A 27,527-nucleotide genomic window follows, 5' to 3' on the forward strand; every position below is an offset into this window, starting at 1 on the left:
TGTCTGAAATGGTGTAGGGTTCCTGCCTGGGCAGGGGGTTGGACTCGATGACCTCCAAGGTCCCTTCCAACTTTATTATTATTATTATTATTATTATTATTATTATTATTATTATTATTATTATTATTATTATTATTATTATTATTATTATTATTATTATTATTATTATTATTATTATTATTATTATTATTATTATAAACAGTGGACCACTTGGCAAGCTGCTGCAAGAAGATTGCACAAGCAGTGGCATGACAAAGTAGCAACAATGGTGCATTGGAAGATCTGCAAGAAATATTTGGCTGCAAGCAAGAACTGGTGGGACCATAAAATAGAGAAAATCATGGAAAATGAAAAAGTTAAATTGCCCTGAGACTTTAGAATTCAAAGAGACAGGCATATGCCACAGAATACCCTGGACTTAACAATTGTCAATAAGAAAGACAAAAACATTTGGATAGTGGATATGGCAGACAGCAGAATAGAAGAGAAAGAACTGGAAAAGATAACAAAATACAAAGACCTATAACTAGAAATAGAATGACTGTGGCAAAGGCAAGCAAGGGTAGTACCAATAGTAATAGATGCCTTGGGTGCAATCCCAAAAAACGAGCACCACGTGAACACCATTGGCATTGACAAATTCTCCATCAGTCAATTGCAAAAGGCACCCTTACTGGGAACAGCTTCCATCCTGCAATGATATCTGTAACACCATCAAATATCCACATCTGCCTATCCCAGGTCCTTGGTAAGGACTCAATAGGTAGACAAAAATGCCAAACCCAATCTGAACATCTGGCTGATGTGCGATGATCAATAAGAACAACAACAATGCTATAGGCTCTTTTGTGAACAATTGAAAAATAAACTTTATCATTGTTCTGAACTACTCTTTACCTCCCTTAATAATTGAGCATCATATTGATTTTTTATTATTATGTTGTTTGCACAGTCAGATAGATGTTTAGCCTGAATTTTGCATTTTTGTCTACCTATTGAATCTTTCCCAAGGATCTGGGATAGCCAGATATTGTTGCTTAATAATATTAAATAAATTGTTGTAGGATGTGTGTTATTCCAAATAAAGCTGCCTTTTGCAATTGACTGATGGTGCTTTTGTCAATGCTGATAGTGTTCTAGTGGTGTTCCAAATGTTTTGGAATTGCATCAAAGGCACCTATTACTATTGGTAGTATTATAGTACTTTTGCTTTCTTTTGCCATATTCTATTTATTATGTTGGTTACAAATTCAGCCAGATGTTTAGAATGGATTTGGCATTTTTATCAGGACTGTGGGATGAGCATTCAAGAGCCAGAAAATACAGGACTACTGGAAGAAAAGTTGTCTGCTTATTACTATTATGGTTGGTCGCATAATCAGCCATATATTTGGCTGGATTTGGCATTTTTATCCACATATCAAGTCCTTCCTAAAGACCTAGGATAAGCAGATGTTATTTGATGGTGTTAAAAGCTCACAGAATGTAAGCTGTGCCATGTGAAGCTGCCTTCACAATTGACTGATGGTGATTCTGTCAAAGTTGATGTTCAAGTGGTGCTCCAGATGTTTGGGGAGTGCCTATTACTACTGATACTATCTTTGCTTTCTTTTGCTACAGCCATTCTACTTCTATTCTCAGCTCTTTGTATGTTGTGATTTTCTTCAGTTCTTTCTCTTCTCTTCTGTTGTCTCCAAGTACTGCAGTGTTCAGTGTGCAGACTTTTTTTTGTCTTTCTTATTGACAGTTGTTAAGTCTGGGTTTTATGTAGCAAATGTTTGTCTATTTGTATTCTAAAATTCCAGAGCACTTTACCTTCTTTGTCTGTTTATGTTCCCACCACTTCTTGCTTACAGACAAATGGTACTTCTTTCAAATGTTCCAATGCACCATTGTTACTTCTTTGTCATGCCATTGTTTGTAGTCAGTCTTATTGATCTTTTTGCAGTAGCTAACCAGGTGATCCACTGTTTTTTTCAACTTCTTTGCTGAGTCCGTATTTGCTTTTTGTTGCTCAATTCTGGCTTTGTATGCACTTGTTCTTAAAGCTTTGGTCCTGTGCAACTAGAATTATTACTGTTACACACAACAATATGAAATCACAGATGCCAGATTGTTAACTGATCTTGGCCTTCATACCCACTGAGTTTTTCCCAAGAGCCTAAGATGTTGTAATATGTCAACGTAATATATGTGTGGATCCAAGCAATGTTGCCTTTTGCTCTTGACAGATGGAAATTTTGTCAATGGATACATTTTCTAACCACTGTCTAAAATTTTGTGTTATGGTATGCAGTGTGCCAATATTATTATTATTGTTGGTTGCACAGTCAGCCAGATGCTTAGACCAGATTTGGCATTTTTATCCAACTATTGAATCCTTTCCATTAACCTATGATGATGATGATGATTGATCATCGCACAGTCAGCCAGATGTTCAGACTGGATTTGACATTTTTATCTACCTAACAAGTCCTTACCAAGGATCTGGGATAGGCAGATGTGGATGTTTGATAGTATTACAGATATCGTTGCAGGATGGAAGCAGTTCCTAGTCAGGTTGCCTTTTGCAACTGACTAATGGTGAATTTGTCAATGCCAATGGCATTCAAATGGTGCTCCAGTTGTTTTGGGATTGCACCTAAGGCACCTATTACTATTGGTACTACCCTTGCTTGCTTTTGCCACAGTCTTTCTATTTCTATTTGTAGGTCTTTGTATTTTGTTATCTTCTCCAGTTCTTTCTCATCTATTCTGCTGTCTCCAGGCACTGCCACATCCACTATCCGAAGAGGAAGAGTTCAGTAGTAGAATTGGTTCCTGAGGGAAGTGTTCAGCTCTCCTTCACAGAATGTGTTTAAGCAGAGAATGGTCAGCCATCTGTTGGGAATGGTTTACCTGGAATTTCTATATAGACTAGTCGGTTGTTTGTGGCCAAAATGGCATATTTCATTGCCAGGATTATTTTATTAAAATGTCGCCATTCTTGCTGTTTTGTATTCTGAAGTCTCATTTCAAATTAATCTTACCTGGAGGACTACAGAAGAAGCCATCTTTTTCGTAGTCTGGCTCCACCATCCTCCTTATTCTTGCTTCTCGTTCTCCTTGTAAAGATCTCTGCCCTTTGTTGATGCCCAGATCTTCAAAGCTAACAAAAGAAATAAGGCTAGCTTTAGGAAACTCTGGAACTGAGCATTCTTTCTGAATCTGCTCAGCTGATTGACATAATTTCATTACACAGAGACGGAAGATAAGGCTTTCCTATTCTGATTCCAATGATATCCCTGGTTTGGAATATATAGATACATAGATTGCCATTATGTATCTCATTTTTATTTCAATTAATTAATTTCAGGGTATATCTGGGGGCAACAATCCTCTCTTAGAATACACTGAATAGATAGTCATAGTTTCCAGCACAATCAAAATAAAATTATTTCTATCATGCAGCAAAGTCCCTTTAAATGGGAAGAAAAGCTCCTCTCACTCACCCCCACATTGGACTCCATTACTAGTGGGCATATTAATTCTAATCTAATTGAAAAAAAAGAAATACTAAGCCTTTTCCCCTGCATGATCAATTTTTGTTTAATGTTTGTTGTCTTCCATGCCTTAACTAAAATGAAAATTGATATGGAACTACATGCTCCATCTGGAGTGTGGAAGTGTCATGTATTGATATATATTGATGGTGTTATGATAAAAATGTAATTAGGAAATTATCTATTAGGATTTTATATTCCATTTCTGATAGCTGAATATATCTGCCTTATTATGCAATAATGTGATAGGAAATATTTGATAACCGTTGGCTTTTCTGACATTTGAGCATCTGTTTTGCAAATGAGACCAATAGTTTTAAGTTGGGATCATCAAAAACTGGCTACCATGGGGATGCTCATTCATGCATGGTTGTCATGATAGATGTGGGTAGTCACAGAAAAGCAAATCAATATAACTAAAAATTAATAAATGAATTCATAGCAAAAGAGAATTCTATGCCTTAAAATACTAAGTCAGGTGATGAACACACAGCATTCTCTCTCACTAAGAATATCCTTTCCTGCCACACTTTCAGCATATTGAAGTCATTTATCTCTTGGGATTCAACCCTCTCCCCGGAATAAGTTTCTCATAATTACAGACATTCTTGAATGCAGATATGGGGCTTAGAAACTTTCAGTAAGTTTGAAAGATGGTACCCACTATTGGCAAGCAATTCTGGACAGAGTTTTCAAATCACAAGTTCCATTTGACAAAGGGAAACTATTCAAGGGCTCAGTGGTGCCTATTAGTAGCAACCACTTACATAAAAAAATGTGTGATCCTTAATCCATGCTTCCTGCAGTCATGATCATCATCAACAACAATATATATTTTGAACCTGTCTCTCAAGGAATGACATCCATGTCTTTCAAACTCCAAAATCCTATCCATCAAAATCAGGTCTGCATTCATTTAATGGCCACAGAAATCTCAGGCAATGGTCTTAAGACCATTGAAGCAGGATGCAAAAAATAATTCATAGAGATGGGGCAAGAGGGAAAACCTTTTTCTCATATTTCAATGCATGTCATTATGTTATTGTCACCTGAAATAACAACAACAACAATAATAATATCAGCCACCTGTTGTCAATGAAGGGAGAAAGGGAAAGCATCTTTTTATAGCCTGTTTGGCTTTTCATATTCTTCCAAACTGTGAGCTTTCTGCCAATCTCTGTGTTTCGTGGTTCAAAACCCTATTTATAACAAAGAAAGGAAGATTTAAAAAGACATTAAAATATACTTTTTAAAAGTGTGATATTTTATCAGCTACAATAGATATTTTGGTACATGTCCAAATCAGTTTTGTTTTTTAAAAAAAATATGTACAGCCTTATGATTCCAAAGTCATGAGGATGGAAAAATTAGAATAGGTCTATTTCATTCTAAACAAGATTTTCAGAGGGTCTTTAGACATTCTTGTTATTATTAAAAGTTTTGAATAACCTCAAATTCTTTCATTTCGGACCATGTAACGCTCATTCATTCAGGTGAGCCTTAGGCAAGAACAGTGACATCTACAGGAGAAGGGGTTCAAAACAGGGAAGATGGCAGTCATAGTGACACAATCCAAGCCAGGCCCTGTTCTATGTGGGTCAGTGGTTCTCAACCTTTTTAATGCCGCGACTCCCAACCGGTCGTAAGTCGAGGACTACCCAACCGGTCATAAGTCAAGGACTTTCCCTGCCTGGGAGCGCCGCACATGCGTGGTTCCGCCCCCTGTGCCGGCCGAGGCGTAGCTGGCAAGCGGCAGAGACGGAGCAGGCTGACTACCAGCTGGCCCAGCTCAAGGGAGGTAAGGCACCCGCCAGAAAAGGGAAAAAAATGACGGACAGCCTTGCTTGGCAACCCCCGTGAAATGGTCGATCGACCCCAAATGGGGTCGTGACCCATAGGTTGAGAACCGCTGATGTGGGTAAATATGGGCGGGACTTAAACTGTGTTGCCCAATTTCCATCTTGTCTGTTTTGACACCTTTTGTAATATGTGAATGAGTCCATTTACTTTTTTTGACTACCTTTTGTGTTGATGCTGCGTTGCAAGGAATCTTTAAGAACCCTGTTTGCCAAATATATAATGGACCCATTCACATTCTAGAAAAGCCCGTAATTTATCCCAGAATGTTAGAAAGGACATATAATTTAATTATTTCTAACCATCTAAAAGGGCAGAATTTAAAAACAGTACTTTAAAGGTTAGTCTCTAGCTTTTTTCCCCAAGCATTCTCACTGGTACGCTATAGGAAGAGGAAAAAAGTGGATGAAGTAGCTAACAATAAACAAGAACCTAAGAAATTAAGCACTGTGAATCTAGTTCAGTATTATTTAATCTGATTGAAAGCTTTCAAACATTCTTTCAGTTCTATCTGGCAATAGAGTTTAGCTTCTTTGTATACAAAGTACCAAACTATGTGGCCCTTCCCTTAACATTTTAGCTTAGAGGTTCTTAAAGCATTCAAAAATCATTAAAATCAGGTTTCTGGGAAAGTATGGTGAAATGCATCATCATCCTGAGATTTACTTCTACATGCTATTGGGTGCGGAGAAGATAGCAAACTTTTAAAATAATAACCCTCAAACTGTAGACCCCGCAAAGACTAATATTCCCACCATTTCCCAGCTCTGTGAAAAGGTAGTTCAGTTGTAGCCTGGGAAGCATCAAATTGGGCACGGCTCTTTGAAACCACAAATAAATTCCAAGTCATGTAATCAGTATGAACTTACCGACAAGGGCTCAGAAAAATCTGGCACATTTCCTACTAATAGGCCCACCAAAGTACAGATCAACACAGTCACCGAACAGAACACTAAAACAGCAATTGGCCACTCAGCAATCACTTGGGATAAACTAAGAAAGAAGCAATAAAACAAAATAAAAACTCANAACAAAATATGCTCAGAAATATTGCCAGTATTGCCATGATTGGATACACGGTATCCAGGAAAAGGTAGTGCTGGAATAATTTCTGTTTAAGGCCCAAGTCCATCCCAATGATGGATGTGTAATTATCAAACAAGTCCCCTGACTCAAGATTATTTAGGTAGATTCCCAGCATGGAAGCTCCCTTCATGGTTGGCAAAAATAACAGGCTATATTTCAGTGTTGGCACTTGGTATCCCACCGTCTGCAGGCTGAGAAAGTCTCTGTCCACTAAGAAATGAAGAAGCTGGTAAACTGCGTGAAACCGAGTGCATTTCTCTGGGAGTTTAGAACACTGCACGTGTTTGTCTCTTTCAGTCTTGAAACCGACGCATGAAGGAACAAGAATGCCCTTATGGTAGTCGGGGGCACAAGAACGTAGGAGGGTCAGGGTGTGGGAAACATCCGCCTGGGTAATGTCGAAGCAAGAAGATCGATTGTGTAGAGCAGCAATATAGTTCCCAAGAGACCAGCTTGGACAGCATTCATTGGCTTCAGTACGTTGACACAGGTTCCCAAATTGTGGGTGTGAACGGATCTGGAAAATGGCCAAAAGGAAAATAATACATTAGATTTTTTTTCATGTCTCTCTTCCTTTCCTCTTTTATTTTATTCCCCCCCCCCAATATTCTCATTTTCTCTCACTGTGGCTTTGTTGTGCTGATGACAACATGAAATCAAATAATCTTGGGGGTGGGAACTGGAAATCAATGTGTAAAAACGGTCAGTAGATTCTTTGATGATAATAGAGGAGGGTGAGCGGGAACTAATTCTCTATCCTCATCTTTGGCTGCAACATCATAAACATAAAGGTAGTGGATGATGATTATGATGATGATAAAGATGATAATATATTTGCATTAAAATGTATGTTTATTCTCCCTGAGTTAAGAAAGATAACCGCTTCAGCCTTTACTCCATATGCCAGTTACCTTTTATACTAAATATGTAAGCCATCCAGAGTTGCCTTATCAGAAAGATGGACAGCATATACCAGTGGTGGCGAACCTATGGCACGGGTGCCAGAGGCGGCACTCGGAGCCCTCTCTGTGGGCACATGTGCCGTTGCCCCAGCCTTGCCTCCCCCCGTAACCCCCTCCTCACCAGCAGCCCCCTGGAAGAGAGTCGCCCCCAAGCATGGCCCACATGTAGGAGTGCAGCCAAGAACATGGCAGCCAGGCAGCGTAGACAAGACTCTGCCCTCATGCCCCATCACGCACAGTTGATGCTGCGGAGCACAGGCAGAGGGCGTGGCCGCCATGGCTCTGCTGGGCGATCTGCAGCGGGCCCTGGAGGCGGTGAGTGGCCCTATGGGCAGGCGGGATGGGGCGGAGCAGGGGGTGGAACGGGGGCGGGGCCAGTTTTTGGGCACTTGGTCTAAAAGGTTCGCCATCACTGGCATATACATTTAATTGATAGTAATATGCAGTTTGTAGTGTCAAACATAATATTACTGTAATAGGATTAAAAAAAGTTATCAAGCATTTTAATGAAATGGACATTTTCAGGTTTCTCTTAACTCGTTATCAAGCATAAACTAACATGAGCTTTGATATCTAAATGCTATAGTTTCACAAAGCATAAATATACTTTCATTTTAAAATTACCCCAAATTCAGATCTTTCACTTGAAAAATATCCAAGAATCAAAGGACTAACTTTCCTTCCCTTTGTCTCCTTTTCCTTTTCTCTTGCCTTTCTTGTAGTTTATGCTCTGTTTTGATTTTTAGAGCTGCAAGCTTGTTTTTTCATTACATTTTGTTGTTAATTCAGTATTGAAGGATGCTGGATTCACATTCCTTTGCGTGCATGTGAATGGTTTCAGAATTACATAAGTTATTCAGAAGTGTGAAACTGGAATCTGACACTCTAGGAAAATTTGTCTATTCCTCAAAGCATTACAAACCTTGTTTTGCTCCATTTGACACATGGATTGTATCGCTTGCAAATTCCATAAGCTACCAGCAGTTGTAGACATGAAAACCAGCTGAGAATAATTTTTCCCTAAAAGGAAAATAAAATACATTTAATAGCAAAGATGAATATAACAACAACAACAACAACAATAATAACTGGCCTACAAGAAACATCAAATGAAGAACAGAATGGATCTGAAGAAACAGTGGACCACTTGGCAAGCTGCTGCAAGAAGATTGCACAAGCAGTGGCATGACAAAGTAGCAACAATGGTGCATTGGAAGATCTGCAAGAAATATTTGCCTGCAAGCAAGAACTGGTGGGACCATAAAATTGAGAAAATCATGGAAAATGAAAAAGTTAAATTGCCCTGAGACTTTAGAATTCAAAGAGACAGGCATATGTCACAGAATACCCTGGACTTAACAATTGTCAATAAGAAAGACAAAAACATTTGGATAGTGGACATGGCAGACAGCAGAATAGAAGAGAAAGAACTGGAAAAGATAACAAAATACAAAGACCTATAACTAGAAATAGAATGACTGTGGCAAAGGCAAGCAAGGGTAGTACCAATAGCAATAGATGCCTTGGGTGCAATCCCAAAAAACTGGAGCACCATTTGAACACCATTGGCATTGACAAATTCTCCATCAGTCAATTGCAAAAGGCACCCTTACTGGGAATAGCTTCCATCCTGCAATGATATCTGTAACACCATCAAATATCCACATCTGCTTATCCCAGGTCCTTGGTAAGGACTCAATAGGTAGACAAAAATGCCAAACCCAATCTGAACATCTGGCTGATGTGCAATGATCAATAACAACAACAACAATGCTATAGGCTCTTTTGTGAACAATTGAAAAATAAACTTTATCATTGTTCTGAACTACTCTTTACCTCCCTTAATAATTGAGCATCATATTGATTTTTTATTATTATGTTGTTTGCACAGTCAGATAGATGTTTAGCCTAAATTTTGCATTTTTGTCTACCTATTGAATCTTTCCCAAGGATCTGGGATAGGCAGATGTTGTTGCTTAATAATATTAAATAAATTGTTGTAGGATGTATGTTATTCCAAATAAAGCTGCCTTTTGCAATTGACTGATGGTGCTTTTGTCAATGCTGATAGTGTTCTAGTGGTGTTCCAAATGTTTTGGAATTGCATCAAAGGCACCTATTACTATTGGTAGTATTATAGTACTTTTGCTTTCTTTTGCCATATTCTATTTATTATGTTGGTTACAAATTCAGCCAGATGTTTAGAATGGATTTGACATTTTTATCAGGACTGTGGGATGAGCATTCAAGAGCCAGAAAATACAGGACTACTGGAAGAAAAGTTGTCTGCTTATTACTATTATGGTTGGTCGCATAATCAGCCATATATTTGGCTGGATTTGGCATTTTTATCCACATATCAAGTCCTTCCTAAAGACCTAGGATAAGCAGATGTTATTTGATGGTGTTAAAAGCTCACAGAATGTAAGCTGTGCCATGTGAAGCTGCCTTCACAATTGACTGATGGTGATTCTGTCAAAGTTGATGTTCAAGTGGTGCTCCAGATATTTTGGGAGTGCCTATTAATACTGATACTATCTTTGCTTTCTTTTGCTACAGCCATTCTACTTCTATTGTCAGCTCTTTGTATGTTGTGATTTTCTTCAGTTCTTTCTCTTCTCTTCTGTTGTCTCCAAATACTGCAGTGTTCACTGTGCAGACTTTTTTTTGTCTTTCTTATTGACAGTTGTTAAGTCTGGGTTTTATGTAGCAAATGTTTGTCTATTTGTATTCTAAAATTCCAGAGCACTTTAGCTTCTTTGTCTGTTTATGTTCCCACCACTTCTTGCTTCCAGACAACTGGTACTTCTTTCAAATGTTCCAATGCACCATTGTTGCTTCTTTGTCATGCCATTGTTTGTAGTCAGTCTATGTGATCTTTTTGCAGTAGCTAACCAGGTGATCCACTGTTTTTTTCAGCTTCTTTGCTGAGTCCGTATTTGCTTTTTGTTGCTCAATTCTGGCTTTGTATGCACTTGTTCTTAAAGCTTTGGCCCTGTGCAACTAGAATTATTACTGTTACACACAACAATATGAAATCACAGATGCCAGATTGTTAACTGATCTTGGCCTTCATACCCATTGAGTTTTTCCCAAGAGCCTAAGATGTTGTAATATGTCAACGTAATATATGTGTGGATCCAAGCAATGTTGCCTTTTGCTCTTGACAGATGGAAATTTTGTCAATGGATACATTTTCTAATCACTGTCTAAAATTTTGTGTTATGGTATGCAGTGTGCCAATATTATTATTATTGTTGGTCGCACAGTCAGCCAGATGCTTAGACCAGATTTGGCATTTTTATCCAACTATTGAATCCTTTCCATTAACCTATGATGATGATGATGATGATTGATCATCGCACAGTCAGCCAGATGTTCAGACTGGATTTGACATTTTTATCTAACTAACAAGTCCTTACCTAGGATCTGGGATAGGCAGATGTAGATGTTTGATAGTATTACAGATATCGTTGCAGGATGGAAGCGGTTCCTAGTAAGGCTGCCTTTTGCAACTGACTAATGGTGAATTTGTCAATGCCAATGGCATTCAAATGGTGCTCCAGTTGTTTTGGGATTGCACCTAAGGCACCTATTACTATTGGTACTACCCTTGTTTGCCTTTGCCGCAGTTGTTCTATTTCTATTTGTAGGTCTTTGTATTTTGTTATCTTCTCCAGTTCTTTCTCATCTATTCTGCTGTCTCCAGGCACTGCCACGTCCGCTATCCGAAGAGGAAGAGTTCAGTAGTAGAATTGGTTCCTGAGGGAAGTGTTCAGCTCTCCTTCACAGAATGTGTTTACACAGAGAATGGTCAGCCATCTGTTGGGAATGCTTTACCTTGAATTTCTATATAGACTAGTCGGTTGTTTGTGGCCAAAATGGCATATTTCATTGCCAGGATTATTTTATTAAAATGTCGCCATTCTTGCTGTTTTGTATTCTGAAGTCTCATTTCAAATTAATCTTACCTGGAGGACTACAGAAGAAGCCATCTTTTTCGTAGTCTGGCTCCACCATTCTCCTTATTCTTGCTTCTCGTTCTCCTTGTAAAGATCTCTGCCCTTTGTTGATGCCCAGATCTTCAAAGCTAACAAAAGAAATAAGGCTATCTTTAGGAAACTCTGGAACTGAGCATTTCTTCTGAATCTGCTCAGCTGATTGACATAATTTCATTACACAGAGATGGAAGATAAGGCTTTCCTATTCTGATTCCAATAATATCCCTGGTTTGGAATATATAGATACGTAGATTGCCATTATGTATCTCATTTTTATTTCAATTAATTAATTTCAGGGTATATCTGGGGGCAACAATCCTCTCTTAGAATACACTGAATAGATAGTCATAGTTTCCAGCACAATCAAAATAAAAATTATTTCTATCATGCAGCAAAGTCCCTTTAAATGGGAAGAAAAGCTCCTCTCACTCACCCCCACATTGGACTCCATTACTAGTGGGCATATTAATTCTAATCTAATTGAAAAAAAAGAAATACTAAGCCTTTTCCCCTGCATGATCAATTTTTGTTTAATGTTTGTTGTCTTCCATGCCTTAACTAAAATGAAAATTGATATGGAACTACATGCTCCATCTGGAGTGTGGAAGTGTCATGTATTGATATATATTGATGGTGCTATGATAAAAATGTAATTAGGAAATTATCTATTAGGATTTTATATTCCATTTCTGATAGCTGAATATATCTGCCTTATTATGCAATAATGTGATAGAAAATATTTGATAACCGTTGGCTTTTCTAACATTTGAGCATCTGTTTTGCAAATGAGACCAATAGTTTTAAGTTGGGATCATCAAAAACTGGCTACCACAGGGATGCTCATTCATGCATGGTTGTCATGATAGATGTGGGTAGTCACAGAAAAGCAAATCAATATAACAAAAAATTAATAAATGAATTCATAGCAAAAGAGAATTCTATGCTTTAAAATACTAAGTCAGGTGATGAACACACAGCATTCTCTCTCACTAAGAATATCCTTTCCTGCCACACTTTCAGCATATTGAAGCCATTTATCTCTTGGGATTCAACCCTCTCCCAGGAATAAGTTTCTCATAATTACAGACATTCTTGAATGCAGATATGGGGCTTAGAAACTTTCAGTAAGTTTGAAAAATGGCACCCACTATTGGCAAGCAATTCTAGACAGTTAGAGTTTTCAAATCACAAGTTCCATTTGACAAAGGGAAACTATTCAAGGGCTCAGTGGTGCCTATTAGTAGCAACCACTTACATAAAAAAAATGTGTGATCCTTAATCCATGCTTCCTGCAGTCATGATCATCATCAACAACAATATATATTTTGAACCTGTCTCTCAAGGAATGACATCCATGTCTTTCAAACTCCAAAATCCTATCCATCAAAATCAGGTCTGCATTCATTTAATGGCCACAGAAATCTCAGGCAATGGTCTTAAGACCATTGAAGCAGGATGCAAAAAATAATTCATAGAGATGGGGCAAGAGGGAAAACCTTTTTCTCATATTTCAATGCATGTCATTATGTTATTGTCACCTGAAATAACAACAACAACAACAACAATAATAATAATATCAGCCACCTGTTGTCAATGAAGGGAGAAAGGGAAAGCATCTTTTTATAGCCTGTTTGGCTTTTCATATTCTTCCAAACTGTGAGCTTTCTGCCAATCTCTGTGTTTCGTGGTTCAAAACCCTATTTATAACAAAGAAAGGAAGATTTAAAAAGACATTAAAATATACTTTTTAAAAGTGTGATATTTTATCAGCTACAATAGGTATTTTGGTACATGTCCAAATCAGTTTTGTTTTTTTAAAAAAATATGTACAGCCTTATGATTCCAAAGTCATGAGGATGGAAAAATTAGAATAGGTCTATTTCATTCTAAACAAGATTTTCAGAGGGTCTTTAGACATTCTTGTTATTATTAAAAGTTTTGAATAACCTCAAATTCTTTCATTTCGGACCATGTAACGCTCATTCATTCAGGTGAGCCTTAGGCAAGAACAGTGACATCTACAGGAGAAGGGGTTCAAAACAGGGAAGATGGCAGTCATAGTGACACAATCCAAGCCAGGCCCTGTTCTATGTGGGTCAGTGGTTCTCAACCTTTTTAATGCTGCGACCCCCAACCGGTCGTAAGTCGAGGACTAAACCGGTCGTAAGTCGAGGACTAAACCGGTCGTAAGTCGAGGACTAAACCGGTCGTAAGTCGAGGACTAAACCGGTCGTAAGTCGAGGACTACCCAACCGGTCATAAGTCAAGGACTTTCCCTGCCTGGGAGCGCCGCGCATGCGTGGTTCCGCCCCCTGTGCCGGCCGAGGCGTAGCTGGCAAGCGGCAGAGACGGAGCAGGCTGACCACCAGCTGGCCCAGCTCAAGGGAGGTAAGGCACCCGCCAGAAAAGGGAAAAAAATGACGGACAGCCTTGCTTGGCGACCCCCGTGAAATGGTCGATCGACCCCAAATGGGGTCGTGACCCATAGGTTGAGAACCGCTGATGTGGGTAAATATGGGCGGGACTTAAACTGTGTTGCCCAACTTCCATCTTGTCTGTTTTGACACCTTTTGTAATATGTGAATGAGTCCATTTACTTTTTTTGACTACCTTTTGTGTTGATGCTGCGTTGCAAGGAATCTTTAAGAACCCTGTTTGCCAAATATATAATGGACCCATTCACATTCTAGAAAAGCCCGTAATTTATCCCAGAATGTTAGAAAGGACATATAATTTAATTATTTCTAACCATCTAAAAGGGCAGAATTTAAAAACAGTACTTTAAAGGTTAATCTCTAGCTTTTTTCCCCTAAGCATTCTCACTGGTACGCTATAGGAAGAGGAAAAAAGTGGATGGAGTAGCTAACAATAAACAAGAACCTAAGAAATTAAGCACTGTGAATCTAGTTCAGTATTATTTAATCTGATTGAAAGCTTTCAAACATTCTTTCAGTTCTATCTGGCAATAGAGTTTAGCTTCTTTGTATACAAAGTACCAAACTATGTGGCCCTTCCCTTAACATTTTAGCTTAGAGGTTCTTAAAGCATTCAAAAATCATTAAAATCAGGTTTCTGGGAAAGTATGGTGAAATGCATCATCATCCTGAGATTTACTTCTACATGCTATTGGGTGCGGAGAAGATAGCAAACTTTTAAAATAATAACTCTCAAATTGTAGACCCCGCAAAGACTAATATTCCCACCATCTCCCAGCCCTGTGAAAAGGTAGTTCAGTTGTAGTCTGGGAAGCATCAAATTGGGCACAGCTCTTTGAAATCACAAATAAATTCCAAGTCATGTAATCAGTATGAACTTACCGACAAGGGCTCAGAAAAATCTGGCACATTTCCTACTAATAGGCCCACCAAAGTACAGATCAACACAGTCACCGAACAGAACACTAAAACAGCAATTGGCCACTCAGCAATCACTTGGGATAAACTAAGAAAGAAGCAATAAAACAAAATAAAAACTCAAGCAACTACTTTTTCTTTCTTTTTCTATTCCATTTTATTTGATTTTATGATCTGTCACAGGATAGAAATGTAAACAGACAAAACAAATAGATGGGTTTTCAAAATAATCCAGTGATGTCATTTGATGACTTCTCTGGAAAGAGAATAGATAGTGTTATTGGCCATATTTCCCCCCTCACACAAGTATCTGTTATCTTTACTTAACTACAAGATAGGAGCTATATTGTAGCACACTGGGGTCCAGTTGATCAAAGAAAATTGTACTAAGCTATCATGCAAAATGTAATGGATGTCTAGTCTTCCAAAGGCAAACAAGCAAAAGCATTGTGAAAATATAACCCTAATCTCTCATGTTTCCTTCCTTTGATCAGTGGTGGGATTCAGCCAGTTTGTACCACGTCGGCAGAACCAGTAGCTAATTTTTTGTTGCCCAGGCCCAGAATGGACTTCCGGAAGCGGCATCCACACAGAGAACTGGTTGTTCACATATTTGAATCCCACCACTGCCTTTGATATAGTCTTTTACCAAATTTGGTGAACATTCTTATTTTGTTGTAAAGATTCCACATATAGGTGGTTCTTTTCCCTCCAAATTTCAGAATTGCTGGCATCTCCTGCCCACCACATAAACCCTTAGATCAGGCTAGGGGCCATTTCTTCCAGTACTTTCCCACACAATAGTCAACCAGATGTCTTTGGGCACTTCAAATGGACAGTAGTGGAGATTGGCATCTAGTTACAATTTCCAATGTATTGAAGTCCTATGAGGATTTTTTTTGGTATGTTTTTGTTTACACTATTAGGGAACATTCCAACATTCCACACACTTATATTTTGAAGTAAGTTGGTTTGAGATGAAATGATAGAAGGTGTTGAAGCCACAGGAACCTTGGGGGGAAGTGATCATGCAATACTGGAATTCAACATTCTGGAAACACAAGCAATAGAACACAGAAATAAGGAAAATAATGATTAAATGAAGAATGACAAGATATATTATGTAGGCATACTTCTAATTTGCCTGCTTGTAGGCCTGATTTTTGCAATCTTCTTATCTGCTTTAGACAGAATAAACTGGAAAAAACAATCCCACATGTAACCCAGCCAGTGCAAGGTGACTGTATAACCCCTCTCCCATTTCCAAATTCTGAGGAAACCATAAATGATTCCAGGAATACTTATTATCATGGCGGATGAATAATGGAGAAAGAGGGCCAAGCTATGACAGTATTTCTCAAGCTCAGCAACTTTAAGATTTGTGGACTTCAGATCCCAGAATTTCACAGTTCCCTTTCTCTACACATCTTAAAAGTTGCTGATGATGAGATACACTGAGCTATGGTACTATAGAAAAAAGTAGTGAGAACAAACAAAGCACTATGCATGCAAGCAACTCATCAAGAAATGTATGCCATATGCAACATCAGGACTGATTCTAGAGTAAATATATGAAATTGTTCTTAAACTAATATTCTAAATACATGGGAGTTACACTCCATAACAGATTGCTTCTCCAAAAATGCAAGGGCTTGCTTTATAAGTTCTGTAACCCAGATCCCAAAATAAGCAGTTGGCCAAGCCCAGACCATGATCTAACTAGTTGGATAAGGTACAATTTCAGGAAAGCAAAGCACATCTATCACAAAGTGGAATCCAAACAAGTGGGAAGCTTTTTAATGAGACCCATGAACTCTTAATCTAACTGCATGCTTTTGCTCCTGCCTGGAATGATGCAAGAGTAATATTTTGGCTCGTTCTAAATAACTGGATTGAAGGAAGAAAATGTGAAATAATAGAAGGGCAGGAAATAATGGATTTTAACCTACCTCTTTGGCATCCTGAACACTTTATCATGTCTGTAGGGAGAAAGATAATCATTGGCTTATTAATTTCATGCCAGGCAAAGTTCTTTATTGATTTGACCATTTAGCCTTCTGAGCAAGAAAAATGCAAAGTCAAAATTCCATGATGTAGCACAGGCAACGAGCCCTAATGGGCAGCATCTTTACTTTGATTGTTTATTTGAATCAGGAGTGAAATTTATTCATCTGATCAGTAACTGTGTCTTAAATCACCAGCGTTTCTCAAATTGGTATTTGTGGGTTTAAGGTGAAGATTTTAGACCAAAAACAAAGCTAGTGAGTGAGGAATGCTTATCTAAGAGAAAACTCTTTTTATTTTCCTTTCTGTGTTAAATTCAAAGTCATACATAATTTTCCTCATATTTATGTTGAATTACATAAATAACTCTATCTTAGTTAAAAAGTTTATTTAGATTTTCAAACTCCATTAGGATTTTCTTTGGAGATAAAACACTCATTTCTAAACCTTGGTTGACCTTAGAGATACAATTTCGGTGGTGTTAAATTTTGTTGTAGATTTGGAGTTAGTGTTAAGGATCTTTTCAAGGATTTCTTTCTGTTCTATACATTTGAGAGGTCAAGACTGCTGGGATTCCATCTCTCCTAAGGCAATACTTTATAAGACTTTTCAGATTGAGATTTGACTTGCAGTTGCTCCCAAAGCCGGCCATAGACAACAACATACCTCTGGTGGAGACGAGAAAGAAGGCAAAATATCAACTCTTTTATTGCTCCTCAGAAAAGAGATACAATGCCTTCTTTCATAATACCTTGTCTCCTTATGCCAGTGGTGGCGAACCTATGGCACGTGTGCCAGAGGCGGCACTCAGAGCCCTCTCTGTGGGCACATGTGCCGTCACCCCAGCCCCATCTCCTCCCGCAGCCCCCTCCTCACCAGCAGCCCCTCCTGGGAGGAGAGTCGCCCCTGGGTGCAGCCCACATGGAGCAGTGCAGTCAAGGACATGGCAGCCGGGCAGCAGGGACAAGACTCCGCTCTCGTGCCCTGTTGTGCGCAGATGATGCTGCGGGGCACGGGTGGTGGGCGTGGCCGCCATTGCACTGCAGGGCCGCTTGGGCGATCTGCTGCAGTGGGCCATGGAGGAGGTAGGTGGCCCTGCAGATGGGCGGGGCAGGGGCAGGGCAAGCGGGGCGGTTTTGGGGCACTCAGTGTCTAAAAGGTTCGCCATCACTGCTTATGCCAAGCTCTTGTTCCTTATAGATCAAGAAAAGTACAAAGAATATCCAGATTAGGAAGTCTCTCTATCAAGAGCCAGGCATGAATAGAAAGTTCAAAGAATTTGAAAGCTCTACTATTGCCATAATATTGACATGACTTTTTATGATAGAATGGAAGTGAAACATGATACCCATTAAAATGTAGGCACCTTTTTAGATATCAGGTTTTACTGAATTGTTTGATTCATCAGTTGGTTAATTTATGAATCAAGTGCTCAAATACTGCTTCTGAAATATAAACGCAAGTATTTCCATTGAAAGCAGCTTTTCCCAACTTGGTGCCTAGCAGCTCCTATCATTCTACATCAGTAAGGGGATGTGATGGCTGCATAGGTGGGAGTTAAAATCGATCACTTCTCTAGTGCACAAACCATTCCTTTATGGACAATGCCCTTCAAAGTTGCCCGTATTGCTTGAAATAGAAGAGCTTATGGGGAGCAGGAGGATGAATGTATACGAGACTATGCAAACATAACAGAACATGCTAGGAAACAGCCAAGAAACTAGTGAAAAACTGGATTTACCAGCTTCCTTAATGTTAAAGCAATAATGCTCAGTAATATTGATGACATAGAAATATTTTAAAATACAAAAAAGATAAATACCAACTTTCCAGCTTGAGATTTGCACCTATTTTAAAAACACCAGCATGCAGGATCCAAAACTGAAAATGTTGGGAATTATTTTTAAATTAGGAATTTTTTTCATTAGAATTTTGTCAAGAGAAATACCGGTAACTTATTTTCTCAATCTCTCCATCCAATTTATTCTAAAATAAAAGCAGATTGCTTGCCCAATCGGGAGGAAAGCCTATATTAGCCATATATCATATAGCATTCTAAAGATTAAAATAAATATCCCAGAATTGGTTTCTGCCTTTAAAACTTTATAAAAGTATAATCTTTAAGAACTTTCTATGTGGTGAAAATACACAAGGAATAAAACTGCAAAACCCATTGGAAAAGGCAGATGTATTGATTTATGGTACATGGAGGTTTAAAGCTAGATTTAGTTCCCAGGGGTGCACTAATGCTTCAAAATAACACAACAAACAACCCTTAGGCTGGCCTGATGCCAAGAAGAGGATCATTAAACCTCAGCTACTAATGTTGCTGTTGGGTAAAAATAAAATGTCTGTTGTCATTAGGTATGGTCCAATGAGAAATTAATGAAGGGAAGGTTATTAAATGAGAATAAGTCCAGCCTATAAACCATCTTGTAAACTGAGGGTTTTTTCATACCTTTTATAGTGTCATGTTCATAGTTGCTATTGAATTTAGTTTGCTAAGGAATCATACCCAATCCTAATCTCTAAAGGAAATGAGAATATCTTCACTATATTTACTCAGATTGTTTATCAGCTATTTGAACAGGTACCAGCATCCAAAATCTCAAAAAATTCAATGGCTTTGCGTGTAAAGTAACGCTCTAAAATTAAGCTACTGATGAACAGCATATAAAATCAGGATAGATGTGGAACGGCTGTCTTAGAAAGAAATGCATCATCCGTTCCTCCCCCCCCCAAAAAAAAAATCAAAGAGTAAATGAAATGTCTGTATACACATATACACATGCCTATTGTGATTTCATTAGAAATAATGAAGAACTCATCATAATGGGAAGACAGTGAGTAGGTGATATGAGTTCCTACTGTACAGTACTACCCACGAATGGACAGCCTGACCTTCCTTCCCCTTCTTTGACTCTTATCTTTTATGCAGCTATCTACCAGACAGGCCTTCAAGACTCAGACTGTCTTACATAAGGGAGAACAGATGCCTTCCACAAGGCCCATCACTCTATAGAGACATGCTAAGCTGCCAGAGTGTGTAGTTCTTACCTGACTGTTACAACATGGTGTTGCACTGGCCGTGCGTGCTGCTGGTCATGTGGCCATTGCTTCCATCTACTCTCAGTAGTCTCATGTCGGGGAGTTGATAATGAATCCCCACTGGAGCGATAGGAGCACAGAGTAGCTCGGTCCCCGTGTCCTGGCAGAGGGGGCAAGGCATAGCTGTTTCTGGTGGCTTCTTGGTGGTTGCAATGATAATACAGGTGAGGCTGGAAGGAGTCCTGAGAGCCAGATGGCACCTGGCCATTGGACCGAGTGGAGATGGGTGCAAGCATATGACTGGAACTGGGCTGGTGGTACCTCACTGTGCTGGGAGAAGCATTGAGCAGACAGTGATGGACTGGGCATCTTCTTCCCCAGGAAGTTCCACTGGGGCTTGACTCGGCCTTCCTGATCTCTGGTACATTAAGACAGGCTTGACCAAGCTCTGGGTTTGCTTTTTCTCTGCAAAAAAAAAATAATAATGTTAACTTTGCATGTTTCCTTTCTGTTTCTATCTACTTTTCCCACAAAATGTAGTAAAATGAAATAAATGACATGATGCACAATATGTAACACGACACTGTCCCTTAAGTGAAAATAAAACTTGTCATGACCCGTGTAAACACTGAAGGAACAGACTTGCATCTTCCATAATTAGCATAGTGCCATCAAGACATGTTCCACCAATATATCTTTTACACTTGTATTATGCAGGCAGCAGGGTTCCTGACTAAATGCTTTGCTCCTTAGATGGACTGACTGAAGAATAGGGTTTCAGCCTTGGTAGTGCTTCTCCTTTGACTCTGTTCTTCCCCTCAGTGGTGGAACAGAAGAACACAATAATACTCTAGCATCCAAATTGGAAGAGATGAGATGGGGTATTGAAGAAGCAAGTCCCACTCCCCGGCCCAAGCCAAATTTGTTGTGACTTCTCGATTCTGCAGGCACCTCTCATCTTATGAGACAATCAAAATAATTAGCAAATTTTATCCCTCACAAACCTATGTTCTCAATGCTTTGATGCGAATCCAGACAAGCAAATGAGTCAAATGAGCTCAGTTTATAGATTTTTCAAGTAGCCATATCAAAAACATTTGTTTTACTCCTGTAATTTCTTTAAACTGGAAGAGGAAATGAACACACGCAATAAGTTTAACCGGTATTTTTGATAGCTACTTTTGAGCTCCTGGAAAGAAAGCATACAATAATGGTGAGTCATTCATGAAAACAAACTGTTTTCTGAAGAAAGATGATCTATGAGAGTTGATTGAAACGTAATACCTCTAATATTGTAAGTGCCAACTGATGGCAGCACTGATGTGCTAACGGGTCAGAAGCGTTCTTTGGCACCTGTTCTTTCACTCTAGTGCAGGGGTAGGCAACCTTGGCTCTTTTATGACTCGTGGACTTCAACTCCCAGAATTCCTGAGCCTGGCTGGCTCAGGAATTCTGGGAGTTGAAGTCCACGAGTCATAAAAGAGCCAAGGTTGCCTACCCCTGCGTCTAGTGGGTAGAAAGTTGCTGTGAGAAAGTTTGTGCTCTTATTGTTTGTGAAACAGAAACCTACTTATTGATGCACTTTAAGCGATGCAACATGATTGATTCAGGTTGATTATGGTGATGACTGTTGATGTGAATACAGATAGTCCTTGACTTACAACAGTTCGTTTAGTGACCGTTCAAAGTTACAACGGCACTGAAAAAAGTGAATTATGACCATTTTTCATACTTAACAACTGTTACAGCTTCTCCATGATCACATGATCAGAATTCAAATGCTTGACAAGTAGTTCATATTTATGATGGTTGCAGTGTCCTGGGCTCATGTGATCCACTTTTGTGGACCCACTGACAAGCAAAGTCAGTGGGGAATCCAGACTCACTTAACAACCAGGTTACTAATTTACCCAATTCAATGATTCATTTAGCAACCGTGGCAAGAAAAGCGGTAAAATGGGGCAAAGCTCACGTAACAAATGTTTCGCTTAGCAACATAAATTTTGGGCTTAATTGTGGTCGTAACTTGAGGACTACCTGCACTGTGCACTGCTTTACAAAATATACAAAGACGGCAAAGTGAAGAGCTAATTTGTATGATCAAGAATGAAGTGGATAGCCCAGGACAACAACCAATAATTTCACATGAGACGTATTGATGAAGTGATTAAGGGCAACAGGTGGATTATTCAAAGGGAAATTACAATCAATTGCATTTCGCTGGAATATGTGCATTACATTATTGATGTTTTTTAAATATTAGAAGGAACATGCCTGATGGGTTCCTCACATGCTGATGGCAGAAATGAAAACTTCAAGAATTGAAATTTGCATCAGTACCAAAGAAATGTGGAAGTTATTTTTTTCTATATTTTCCTTTTCCTTGTTTGTACACCATAATTTTGTTTCCCTCCCCTTTTTTCCTTTTTTTCTTTTTTTCCTTTTTTCTTATTCCTTGTATTTTATACTTTTTTTGAAATTTGATAAAACTGTAAAAAAAAAGAGTTGACATTTGCCAGCAATTATTGTCATGCTACTACAATTAAAGTGAGAGATTTATTCACAGCATCTTGACAACTGATCAGTCCATGAAATATCATCATAAAGCTTCACCTGCAGGCAAAAACAAATATATCAAAAGCCAGGCTTAGGAAGAAAATAAGGGTTACAGATTAATGGGGTGCAGCTGACATTATTCAAATGGATTTCTTTTAACCTGGAACTACTATCAGTTCAGAACACGAGATTGCAACACCCAAATCTTTGAAACAGTGATTAAGCAGAGTTTGCAAACATAAGAATAGGATTTTTACTAACAACACTGGGCTCATATTTCACAATCCACCTAAGAGGTAATTGCAGAATTGGATCTCACCATCTTACTTCATCCACCATTCAGTCCAGACTTGTTGTCATGCAGCTTTATCTTTTCCCTAAACTGAAATAATGCCTGCATGGCACCTGTTTAACTCAAATACAGAGGCAGAAAGGAATGCCAGAGGTGGGTTGAAGAGACAAATTTCATGATGGCTTTAAGCAGTTTTCCATTGCTGACAAAAGTGTGTAACAAATAGTGTGGTGTGGAGAAGTAAATAACAGAGTTACAATATAACAGAACTCATTTCAAGGATTGATTTCCTGTTTCATTTATTAAGATATCCTTATTTAAACTAAAATTACTTTTTATTTGACCCTTGTAGATCAATATCTTTATTTGGGTTACATATAAATGCCATCATCTCATCTTTCATCTGCTGATTGACATCACATGTCTTTTCTGTTCTTCTCATGAATTACGACCCGGTGGCTAAGATGCCATTTTGTGTATAGAGTCATAAGACAGATTGATGCAATAATGCATAGATTAAAATTTTTTGGGGGAGATTCTTATAATGATCTCAAATTACACCCAACTTCATGTTTTTAAACTAAAATAGGGGCAGACCAATTAGTGAAGTGGGAAAATGCTAAAAAGCTTTGACACTTTATATGGCTTATCTCTGAGCAAACAGTTGGCCAACAATGTTCTTATACCTTTAGGGAAAGTTCAAACCCATTTTTAAACTGCACACTAAAAGAATTAACATTTTCTTTTTAGTTCATAAATTAGTAACGCTGTTAGGACTAATTTATCAGAGACAATCTATATATTCTTTCCTTTGGGTGTCATTTTTAGGATGACATTTTAATGTATGCAACTTCCATTTAACCAAGGAAAACAACTGCCTCCATTACCCTCTCAGATTGTTGTATTTAAGTTAACCATTGATTTGTCGATAATGACCTATCACAATGAGCAACAACAACAAAAGATCTCAATGGACAGTGAAGTTTATTATAGCTCTGTAATAATAAGGTTGATGCTGTAGTGCGAGCTGTCATGTTCCCCCAATCATAGCACAGTGACAACAGCAGCAGCTTTCAAATGTTGGTCTCCCAGCTTTGTTTGCCTTGCCCGGCTGGTTGAGAGTCAACAAAGCAGACAACACAGAAGAAAAAATGGGGGACAACAGCTCGACTTTGGCAATGCAGCTGCTTTTCTTGATTTGTGTCCCCTCTCATTTTCCTAAGCAGAAAAACTCTCTGTTTGTATCAGAAACCAAAAATATTCTGAGAAAGAGAACGAGGAAAAAGGAAATAGTATTGAAGGGTGGTGGGGGGGAGATGTATATGGTAAAACATAAACAGCAAGAATTGCAGAACTGCTGTGGAAATCATCTACAGTTTGCTCTTTTACCCCAATTCAAGTTCAGGATATGCCAGAGGTAGGCAACCTTGGCTCTTTTATGACTCGTGGACTTCAACTCCCAGAATTCCTGAGCCAGCCATGCTGGCTCAGGAATTCTGGGAGTTGAAGTCCACGAGTCATAAAAGAGCCAAGGTTGCCTACCTCTGGGATATGCTAATAGTCAGTTGTAATGCTAGGGACTGCTTGGCATTCATATAATATATAAAATATTGAAAGAGTTCAAAAGCTAATAAAATATATATAATACAGCCTCCAACCTCCTCAGAATGACTTTTCATGTGTAATCTGTTGAGCTTTTCTCCCCATTTCCATCAGTCCCCCAATTTCAGAAAAAGGTCAGTGCAGGATTTCCTTTGAAGATTTTAGTAGCTCATTCAAAAGCTAATATACTGGAACAAGGCTGCCTGAAACCAAATGAGAAGCAATGCTAATTTTTCAATCTACTCCTCTAAATATTTGCATTGATTCAAGCCTGCAGGCTGTCATAGTATGAATTAATTGAAATTTTTGAACGGTATTTAAAGACAGATCAAACATGCTGTAATTGTCAAGCCTAGACATTGTTCATGCTTATTCCGTGGCAGTTAGTTCAAAATTTGCTCAGAACAGTTGTAGCTGTTGCCTCAACCTGTCAATGAAAGGAACTTTTAAGATGTTTCTTTTTTCTGAACCAATTGCAGGGCCATATCCATACGCATCCTCAAATTATATATATGAACCTTCAAAGATAATGAAAAAAGAAAGTGTGAAAGCAGCATTTTACAGGACAGCCTCCCACAATGAGCATCTCTGTCTTGTTTGAACTAGATTTCCATTCAGTCTATTCTTGCTTAGGGCTCCTACCAAAGCAACCATTTTTATTAATAGGGGAAATAAAGCTGAACATAAATAACACATAATTCCAAAGCACCTCTAGTTTCATGTATAGATGTTTTAAAATCATGAAAGATACATAGAAACTCTGCAGAATTTCTTAAGGCATGTTTCCAAGGGCAAGGCTGCAGTCCTTTAGCTCTTTCTTAAATGGCAGAGATAGATTTCCCACAGCCATAGTAATAGCACTTAGACTTATATCCACTTCATAGTGCTTTACAGCCTTCTCTAAGTCTCTAAGCCCTCTCTAAGACCTTTACAGAGTCAGTATCTTGCCGCCAACCATCTGGGTCCTCATTTTACTGACCTTGGAAGGATGGAAGGCTGAGTCAACCTTGAGCTGGTGGAAATTTTTTACTGTGGGAACATTGGCACATGTTAAAAATGAAATTTTGTTGCTTGCTCTCAAAAGTGTATACATACATAACACACATTTAAACATGCTATATACAACATATGTATAAACCTACACCCTTACATAGAAATAACATATAAATATTAATCCCTGTCCATCTTGAATACATAGCGGAAAGAGGAAGCTTTAGAGTTCACAAGGTTAATATTGTATGGAACAAAACTGTGACTGAATCCGGATGTTCTGCTTTGGATACCACGAAGCTTCCTCTCAGAAGCTAACAAGGAAAACAGGTCATGAAGAGGATGTGTAGTGTCCCAGACACTGTTCAAGCAGTGCTTATATGCTATGTCCTGGATGGAAGGGAGGGAAATGCCAATAATCTTTTCTGCCATCCTCACCACTCTCTGCACTGCCTTCCTGTCTGAAGCAGTGATGCTTTCAAACCAGACTGTAATGCTGTATGACACGATGCTCTCAATCGTCCCTCTATAGAAAGTGGTAAGGACAGGGGAAGGAAGATATACCTTTCTCATGTGATGCAGAAAATGCAGGCCCTGCAGTGCTTGCTTTACCAGTGTCTTGCTGTTGAGTGACCAAGCCAGCCTACTCATTAACTGCACACCCAGAAATTTGATGCTGGAAACCATCTCCACAGGTGAATCATTAATACAAAGTTGTGTTTGGCTGCTCCTGCCTTTTCTGAAATCGACGATCTTTTTGGTTTACCAATGTTTAAAACCAGGCTGTTTTTCTTACACCAGTTCACCAAACCCTCAATCTCCTTGTGGTAAGCACCCTCATTGTCATCTTGAATAAGGCCCACTACTGTAGTATCATCCACATACTTCACAATATGGTTGGTGGCAAACCTAGCCCAACAGTCATGGGTCAACAGGGTGAACAGCAGCAGACTTAGGATGCAGCCCTGAGGAGAACCTGTGCTCAAGAAAATGGTGTTACAAATATTTGTTCCAGCTTGCACATACTGGGGCCTATCAGTGAGAAAATCAAGAATCCAGTTGTACAAGGGAGTGTTTAAGCCTAAAAAGCCCAGTTTATTTACTATATACTGGGGAATGATTGTATTAAATGCCGAACTGAAGTCAACAAACAGCATATGCACATGAGTATTTCTTTCCTCTATGTGCTCCAGGCTCAGATGGAGAACAGAAGAAATAGCACCCTCTGTAGAGCCATTTGGTTGGTAAGTAAACTGAAGCGGGTCAAATGCTGGCAGGAGGCTAGATACAATAATGTCCTTTATCAGCCTCTCAAAGCATTTCATAATGATGGATGTCAGTGCAACCAGACGGTAGTCATTTATTGTGGACTTTTTTTGGCACTGGCAAAATAATGGCCCTCTTAAAACACGATGGGACCATTGCCTGCTGCAATGAGAGATTGAAAATATCTGTAAGAACACAAGCCAGCTCATCTGTACATTCCCTAAGAACTCACCAAGGGATATTATCTGGGCCTGCTGCCTTCCGTATGTTAACTTTCCACAGTATATTCTGGACAGAGGTGGCAACAAAGTTAAACACTTGCTCATCAGGATGGGGCACAGCTTTCCTAGCAAGGGTGCTATTTGATACCTCAAATCTTCCAAAAAATCCAGATTATCAAGTTAATCAACTGAGCCAACCATTTAGTACTAGAAGGGCTGTTTCAATATTCAAGCGAGTATGGCAAATTTCTTAATTTAGGATAACGAGAAATTCCTAAATTTGCATCACAATATCTGGCAAGACTTAAAATGCTCCCAAGACCAAGACTAATTGATTTGGCTTGTCTTCTGCATACAAAATTATCCCAGGCTACAACATTTGGAAATAGCCAAAGGCATAATAAGATCTAATTCATAATATTATAGTAATACTCTCAGCTAGAACATATTTTTACTATATTAAAGACTGATGCTCCTCTCCTTCCCAATCTAATGCATCTCTTGTGAACTGCTTCTTCAAAATTCTTCTGTGAGTAAAAAAGTAACTCATTTCACAGAAACCTCTTAATATTTTAGTGCTGGTATATGGATAAATATTAATCAGTAGGACACATTTTGTCCAGCTTCATCTATTTATTTTTATTCTTTAGATTTTTTTCTGACCCTTATTGTTTTATAAATAACTCAAGGTGGAGAACATATATAATACTCCTTCCTCCACTTATTTTCCCCATAACAATAATCCTA

General features: G+C 38.7%; 1 protein-coding gene across 1 annotated transcript in view; it reads right to left on the reverse strand.

Moving 5' to 3' along the window:
• The window catches only part of DISP2 (dispatched RND transporter family member 2), a 28,806-nt gene extending 5,663 nt beyond the window's left edge, over window positions 1-23,143 (reverse strand). The window contains exons 1-7 of the mRNA XM_029283882.1: window positions 23,034-23,143; window positions 19,863-20,318; window positions 16,751-16,780; window positions 14,766-14,889; window positions 13,033-13,145; window positions 11,419-11,537; window positions 8,370-8,467 (exon numbers count right to left, since the gene is read on the reverse strand). Coding sequence (XP_029139715.1) covers window positions 8,370-8,467; window positions 11,419-11,537; window positions 13,033-13,145; window positions 14,766-14,889; window positions 16,751-16,780; window positions 19,863-20,318; window positions 23,034-23,143 — 1,050 coding nt within the window. The remainder of the gene's footprint in view (window positions 1-8,369; window positions 8,468-11,418; window positions 11,538-13,032; window positions 13,146-14,765; window positions 14,890-16,750; window positions 16,781-19,862; window positions 20,319-23,033) is intronic.
• Between the last annotated feature and the right edge of the window lie 4,384 nt (window positions 23,144-27,527).

Source organism: Protobothrops mucrosquamatus, unplaced genomic scaffold (assembly GCF_001527695.2).
Source record: "Protobothrops mucrosquamatus isolate PMUCROS unplaced genomic scaffold, P.Mucros_1.0 scaffold261, whole genome shotgun sequence".
NCBI classification, from domain to species: domain Eukaryota; kingdom Metazoa; phylum Chordata; class Lepidosauria; order Squamata; family Viperidae; genus Protobothrops; species Protobothrops mucrosquamatus.